Here is a 7,711-nt window from a genome sequence, read left to right as displayed (position 1 = left end):
TTATCAATTCAGACAAGTTTTATTAGAAAAGTAAAAAAACCACCCCAACATGATTGCATAGGAAGTCTTGCACTTGAACATCAAGTGTATGAGTGTAAACTGTAACCAATGAAGCACTCACGGTGTGTCACGGTGAGGGGTCCTGCCCTCTGTCCCTGCGTCACCTCACACGCCCCTCTCCCCACCACACTCTGCTCTCGTGATCAAAGACACAACGCGATTTTGGAGCCCCCCCTCCCACCCCCCCCACCTTCCCAGGAGCCCAGACAGAGCCACCCGGGTGCCAGCGGTGGGGCTTTGCCTTTGATCCCAACCTACAGCCCAGCCATCGCTCACTCCCACACGCACCCTCCCCCAGAAACCCCATTGATTACAATCCTTGTTACAAAAAAAAAAAAAAACAACACTATGATTAATCAGCCAACAGGAGGAGACTGTCTGCCCCACCAGCAGCCCCGCTGCTGCATCCGGGAGCACGGTCGCCACAATCATCCCACAATCATTGACAGTGTAAAGGGATCTCCGCCTGGGTCCCGCTCCGCTCCGCGTTCAGGGACGTCCCGGCACAGGCAGGGACCTCCGCCTGCCCAAACTACTTCGACCTACAGCCCTACTCCAGCCTAACCTAAACTACAGCGGCTGCCGGGAGCCGCCAACGCTCTAACCGGCTCTTCCAAAGCACTTGGGTAAGTCGCTTCTCCAGCACAGCCATCAGCACTCCTCTATCAGCAGCTGCTCGGAGCTGTACAGCTTCTTCTTGATCACCCTGAAGCCCGTGCTTAGCTTCAGTGGCGTGAAAGCCGGCCCCGAAGTGAAGAGTCCCTGGATCTTGGGCCACAGGCGGGAGTCCAGCCGGAGCACCAGGGTGAGCTGGAAAGTGGGCACCACGGCGGGGTCCACGGCGATGTGCCCCACATCGTGGCAGGCCTTGCCGTGCTCCACGCAGAGGTCGAGGAGGGCCCCGCGCAGCCCGCAGGGCTCACTGCAGGCCAGGCGCAGCAGCTCCGTCCTCACCTGTGCCAGGAGCTGGGCCGGCATGAGGAGTCGGGAGCAGCGCTTGGCCCCCAGCGGGGCTCTGCCCAGCGTGGCCTGGACCAGGTCCATCAGGTTGGAGCACAGCAGCTCGTCCTCGGGGTCATGCAGCAGGTCCAGGTCCGGCAGGGAGACCCCCTCGGGATACTCGGTGTCTGCAAAGGGGACAGAAGGCAGGTAAGCACAGGGCGGGGGGGTTTGAGGGGTGGAACTGGGGCACAGGGGCTTGGCACAGCACCTCCACCACCCTCAGGGGCCCTTGTCCACTTCCCAGATCCTCAAAGGGACCCTCGGTCACCTCCTGGATCTTCAGAGGGATCCAGGGCCCCTCAGAGGGACCCTCGGTCACCTCCTGGATCTTCAGAGGGATCCAGGGCCCCTCAGAGGGACCCTCGGTCACCTCCTGGATCTTCAGAGGGATCCAGGGCCCCTCAGAGGGACCCTCGGTCACCTCCTGGATCTTCAGAGGGATCCAGGGCCCCTCAGAGGGACCCTCGGTCACCTCCTGGATCTTCAGAGGGATCCAGGGCCCCTCAGAGGGACCCTCGGTCACCTCCTGGCTCCTCAGAGGGACCCTGGGTCACCTCCCAGCCCCTCAGGGACGTCCCTCTCGTTCCTCCGGAACCCCCCGGGAAGGCCCTCCCCCACTCACCTCCCTCCGAGCCGGAGGCGCTGCCCAGCGACTCGCAGTCGGAGGTCTCCAGACGGCCCCGCTCGCTGCCCGCCAGCCGCTCCCACATCCCGGGCATCACACCGCTTTCGCCGCCCGCTCGACTCGGCTCCGTCGGCCGCCCACCGGCTGCCTTATATAGGGGCGGTACGGCAGGCCCCGCCCCCCTGGCCCGCGCCCGCCAATGGGAGCGCGGGGCACGTCCGCGGCGTCTCTCCTGCCCGGTGACAGCGGGAGGCCCCGCCCCTTCTCCCCCCCTCAGCTCGGCCCCGATCCGGGCCCGGCCCGGGCTCCGCAAACGGCGCCGGGGGTTGCATCAGGGGGGCCGGGCCGGGCCGGTGCGATCCGCCTGCCGCTCTCGGCAGCGCCCGGCCGCCTGCCACCCCCGCCGGGCCCGGACCTCACACCCCCGGGCACTCCTAAGGGCCTGGACCTCACCCCCTGGGCACCCCGTTAGAGGCCGGGCCTCACGCCCCTGGGCTCCCCCTCACCCCCCGGGCCTCACCCCCCGGGATCCCTCTCAGGGCCTGGGCCTCACCTCCCCGCACACCCCTTCAGGGCCTGGGCCTCATCCCCTGGACACCTCCTCAGAGCCCGAGCCTCCCACCCCCCCCAGCACCCTTTAGGGCTTGGGCCTCAGGCCCCCGGGCACCCCCTCAGGGCCTAGGCCTCACCCCTCCAGGGTCCCCCTCAGAGCCTGGGGTCTCACCCCCCTGTGCTCCCCCTCAGGGCCTGGACTCATCACCCTCCTGGGGCACCCTTCATGGCCTGGGCCTCGCCCCCCCCAGCACCCCCTCAGGGCCTGGCTTGGGCCTGCGACTCACCCAGGCCCCCGCCTCAGTGCCCGGCCTGGGCCTAGGCCTCACAACAGGCTCCCCCAGGGCCAAACCCCATCCCAGGCCTCGCCGCTCGGCCTCAGATACGTTCTTGTGGGACAGCGGTGGCAAGGGACACACACGCAGTGGCCGGTTTGTGCGCTGACACTGCCATTCCCCAACCCCTCTTAGAGTTCTGAAGCAGGCGCTGGACGGCACAAAACTGGACAGCAGGTGACGGGACTGTGAGGGTTTTCATATGTGTTGTTTTTAACATGGCTGCTGATCAGCCTCACCTTCCAGGCGGTGTTTGGGTGATGAGCACTGGCAGGGCCTGATCCTGTCCCATTAGCTGGCATTGTCCGGGTCTCTGAAGAAAATAAGGGCTGTTGGAATGAAATATGTTAGAAATCAGAGGGTGAGAGCAGGGCACGGCCAGGCTGTGATGGGGATTTTGTTTGGTGCCAGCCTGGAGGTAACCCCCATCTGCCTCCCTCAGGGGTCCCATAAAACGGGGGCAAGACGCCGCCCCTCTCTGAGCCCTCTGCTCTGGAGAGCGTGTCCCCCCTCCGCAGGTCCGTGCGTGTCTGCCCCAGCGTACGTGACCTTTCTGAGGAGCGCGGGGAGCCGAAGGCCCACTAATTGGCGATAAAGGGCTTTGTTTGTCCTCCCATCGCGCTGCCTGCAGCTTTATCGGAGGAGCTGAGTGCGCTCTGAAGTCACTCCGGGAGCTATCTTGGGTACTGTCCTTCCTGAGCAGAGATTGATAACGGCCTGGCAGTAAACATGGCGGAGAGCAAACGCCAGCTGGGAGCGAGGGGGACAAGCCCCCCAGCGCTGGTGTCACGCCTGCCACCGATGACCTCCATGATGGGGGGAACAGGGACAAATTCTCCCACCCAAGAGCTGCGGGGCGATGGGTGCAGAGGGTCCAGGCACCCCACCAAGTGGGGAAATGGCTTTTTAGGGGTGAAAGCAGAAGCAGGGCTTGAATCCATCACTGTTTTGGGAGCGGAGGTCGGAGTTGGGGGAGCATCCCGGGGAGCAGCGAGGCAGAGGGGATGTGCAGAGAGCTGGGAACAAGCCCTGGCTTGCGCCCATGGCATGCAGGGCTACTACTCTGCTTTTGGGGAAAAAAAAAAGAACAACCCCCAACCCCAGCTGTTAAAAATATACACTGGTATTTGTGCACTCGCTGTGCAATCCAGCGAAATATGCACAGAGGCACTCGGAAATGGCTGGATGGTGCTTGGGATCCTGTTTTTAACAAAATGTAGCTCATGGGGTTTTTTTCTCCCCACAACCACCAAGACATTGGTACGAATGTTCGCTGGGTGAGGCTGAAAATAGATGAGGAACTGCTTGGCTTTGGGGTCAAAACAGGGGGAAAACGGCAAATAAACAAAAAAGAGGTAAAGGACCACAGGGAAGGCGCCTTGCTAAAAATAAGCTTGAATTCTGAAGCCGAGCATAAATATTTTTCTTTCTTCTACCATAACATCTCCTGGTAGGCAGGGGAGCAGGCAGCCTCTGGTGTGACGGCAAGTTTTAAAGTGAAATGTAATTTTTGATCTCTGAAATTAAATAATCCTAACGTGATGCTGCGCGCTGGCACTTCTGCTCGTAGGGGAGGCGTTGCAGGGCTTGCAGATCCTTTTTCTTCCCCAAAGAGATTGCGACTGGGGCTGCTCTTCTGCAGCAGAGCCTCTAGAAATGGTTTTGGGCTAGAAAGCAAAATTTTAACTTTATAGTATTAGTAATCCCTGTGCTTCCCCTCCCCTGGGTACTGCTGCTGGCATAAACCCAGTGTGATTTTTGTGGCTGAGCAGCATATCTTCCCCCCCCTTCCCCACCCCTGGCTCTGACCTGCCGTCCTTTGTAGGGAGAGCAGAGGGGGATGATGGATGATGGATGAAACTTCCTGGACAGCCTGTTCCCGGCCGGCTGCGCCTTTTAGGACATTCCCCCCTCACCCCCTCCATGATGAGATTTGCTCAATCGCTCCAATTTCCATCCCAGCCAGCTTTGCAAAGGGTTAAGTGTGAGCCGGCGGGGGCAGCTGATGTTGGGGAGGGTCCTGGCTGGGCCCCTGCCTGGGATGTGCTGAGCTCAGCGGTTTTGCTGGGCTGCAGGGGGAGGGGGCTGGGGAGGAGGAGGAGGAGGAGGAAGGGAGGAGATATGGGGGGGAGGGGGGGGGCTCAGCGAGTGCCGCGGCGCAGGTTGGGTGCAAACCATGGCCCACGTATGGTGGGGAGACAAATTCCTGCCCCGTGGGGGTGGCTGCCGCTGCCCACGGTGTAGTCCCCATCTTCACCTTGGTTCCCAGCAGGTCTGTTGACCAAATAAAGCTGCTTTTAGGTAGATTTACGTGTTATTTCAGCAGGCGATCGCTGGCTGGGGTTGGCAGCGAGGCCAGTGTGATCCTCTGTGGCCAAGCATTCACGTGGGGAATGGAATGAGGGGGCTGAGCTGGGGGGAGATGGTGGTTTTTCGGGGTGTACCCTAAGTGCTTGGAGGGTGGGTGTCCTTCACACACTCTCAGGACCTGTCCTCGGTCCCCAGTCGTGGCAGGGGGTGACGGGCACACCAGGGGTGACCCTGCGCATCCTCTGCCACTGTGCCGAGCCGGTGCCCAGCTCCCACAGGGGAGCTGAAGGCTGCGGGCTGGTTGGGACGCCGCGGCAGGTCCCGGCGTGCCGCCGGCCGGGCAGGTCCCCGCCGCAGCCAAACCTTTCGGGCCCGTCTCTCACCCCCGGGACAAGCAGCTGCAGGCAGGCAGAAACGAGGGATGTGCGATCGAGGGGTATGGGGGGGGGGGGGGTACGGGTTTTGGCCAACTGGGATGCCAAGTGCCATGTCGGCCCCATGCCGTTTGTAGGGTGGGGGCTGTGAAATTCATCACCCCATGGATGCTTTTGCCCCCCTTCTGGGAGTCAGTGTTTTGGGGGTGCTGCCCCATGCTCCCGCATCCTCGCCAGGGGGGGAGAGGCCCTCCCCGGCCGGCTGTTTTGGCCGGGTGGCAAGGCGAGCGCGTGCCTTGGCACCGTCCCCAGCCCGAGGAGCCGGGGAGGGGAGGCGTGAGCGGGGCCTGCGCGCCGGTACATAGCGTTCTGCTGCGAGCACCCACAGGAAAACCAACCAGCAGCTCTGAACGGGGCTCTTTGTTCAGCTTTTTTTTTTTTTTTTTTTTTGTCTTTTCTTTATTTTCCCTCCCCGCATCAACTTTTGCTGGCAGCTGATGGGCTCCCTTCCCCCTGCCCCTCCTCTCCCAGCTGCAGCCTCCCAACAGCCCCCCCGAGCTGTGCAGTGATGCTGCATGGACCCCTGAAATGGGGGGGGGACAAAACGGTGCTTCAAAACCCCCGAGGAGGGAGGAATTGCTGGCTTTGGGAAGCAGAAATGGGGCAGGTGGGGAGTTTCCAGCTGCCAGGGCAAACCTGCGTTTGGAGGAAGGGGAACGCAGGGTTGGGGTTGTTTTTTGTTTTTGTTTTTTTTTTTTTATTTAACTGTGCAGCAGTCCCTCCAGTTTTCGCCGCCCCACATCAAGTGTTTACTGAGCGGGCGGAGGGAATGGCCAACAACATGTTTTTGCATTTGTAGTACTGTACAGGGTGAACTTTTCACTTCCTCTCCATGGCTCTCGCACATGTGTCTATTTTGGTGCTGGGCGCACATACAAACAAGCCATGTACGGCACAGAGCCGGGGACGTTCCCTGCTCCCGCTCCATCCAACCCCCAAGAAACAGTTGGAAAAACAAGGAATGGGAGGAGGGCGAGGAGGGGGGAATCTCAGCCCTGCAGTGTTTTGGACCCTTTGGCATGCCTCGGGCTCGCGGGGAGATGTGGGCAATGCTTGGGCACTGCATCCTCTCTGTACAGCCGCAGGCGCCGATCCCCTGGCGTCCCCAGAGGGCTGGCGGAGTGGAAAAGTTTCATGTCGAGCAGCAAAAAAAAAAAAGCTCTTTCTGCATCTCATTACGCCGGCTGCAACGTGCAGGGTTGGCGAGTGGGTGGGACTCAGGGCAAGCGAGGGGGGTTCAGGGCGCCGTTCCCCAACCCCACGATGTTCTCTTGATATGGGGGTATTTTTGGGGCAAGTCTGGCCAAGGTAGGTTTAGGTGGCTGGAGCGAGCAGGAATAAAAACAGATGATCGAAAACAAACAAGTTGAGGACTGAAATGCTCTCCCTTCATTTCAAAAGAACCCCATCTGGGATGGCGTTTTCACACCGAATGCCATCACGTTTGAAGCGATACTGGCCGAGGACCCGCTCGCTGTGCAGGAGGCCCCCGCAGAGCAGGGGCTGGCGGCCCTCCAGGGCCGGGGAGGAGGTTTTTCCGGGCCCTGCAACGGGGGGGGCGTGGGGGGAGGTGGCGTGGGACACGTCTCAGCCCTACGTGAGAACACCCGCACGCCGTTTCAGAAACCGTACAGTGAATTTCCACGGGCGTGGAGCTGGAACTGGGGCTTCCTCTGCAGATCGGGGCTGGCTTTTGGGCGGCGTGTGGCTCTGGATCATGAAAAAGCCAGTTCTGATACTAGAACTAATTTATAAACAGAAAAAAAGGCAGAACACGTCTGCATACTTTGTCCCCTTAGTTTTAGCTAAGACAAATCACTGGTGATATAACTAAGATGGGGATGGATTCAAATTAATCTGTTTCAACCCAGATGTGGCTGGGCTGATGTAGTGAGTAAAAATAAAATGATCTTGTAAATAAGATGTTGAAAATGGAAGAATTAGGCATCTGGAGCAGTAAGTCGTACAATTGCCTAAATACAGCGCTGAGCCTATCCCCCTGCTGGCTAGCAAAAACGTGGAGTTAAGGCTCTAATCAATGGAAAATTAACATGTTGAAACGGTTATGCCAGAAAATGGGAATCCAGTTCCCCTCAAGAACAGAAGTGAAGTACAAACAAAAACCGAGACGATTAAAATGGATAGATTTAAATAAGGGTTTTATGCTGGCAGAGTTAAACCAGGGTTAAAATCTGATTTAAATCAACCCACTTTTGAGCATAAACCGAGTGTGGTTTGGTTCCTCTCACAGGGTTTTTTTTTAAATTGAACTTAAGTTGACCACTCTAACAGCCAAGCTGCCTCTGAGCTTCATTAAACCTCCCATTACCTACCCAACAGCTGATTGTTTCTCTCATCAGCCCCCCCCCAGCACCAAGCTTTGGAAAGATAAA

At 59.3% G+C, this 7,711-nt stretch overlaps 1 protein-coding gene across 1 annotated transcript; it reads right to left on the bottom strand.

The window, feature by feature from the left end:
• DDIT4 (DNA damage inducible transcript 4) lies at nucleotides 1-1,844 on the bottom strand. Its single transcript, XM_063339908.1, has 2 exons — nucleotides 1,685-1,844; nucleotides 1-1,187 (listed from the first exon to the last, which is right to left on the bottom strand). Exons 1-2 carry the CDS (start codon nucleotides 1,779-1,781, stop codon nucleotides 712-714), a joined length of 573 nt encoding a protein of 190 aa, XP_063195978.1. The 5' UTR covers nucleotides 1,782-1,844; the 3' UTR covers nucleotides 1-711.
• Nucleotides 1,845-7,711: the final 5,867 nt, after the last annotated feature.

Source organism: Chroicocephalus ridibundus, chromosome 6 (assembly GCF_963924245.1).
Source record: "Chroicocephalus ridibundus chromosome 6, bChrRid1.1, whole genome shotgun sequence".
NCBI classification, from domain to species: Eukaryota; Metazoa; Chordata; class Aves; order Charadriiformes; family Laridae; genus Chroicocephalus; species Chroicocephalus ridibundus.
The sequence above is the reverse complement of the archived record's forward strand: the minus strand, read 5'-3'. Positions and strand labels throughout refer to the sequence as shown.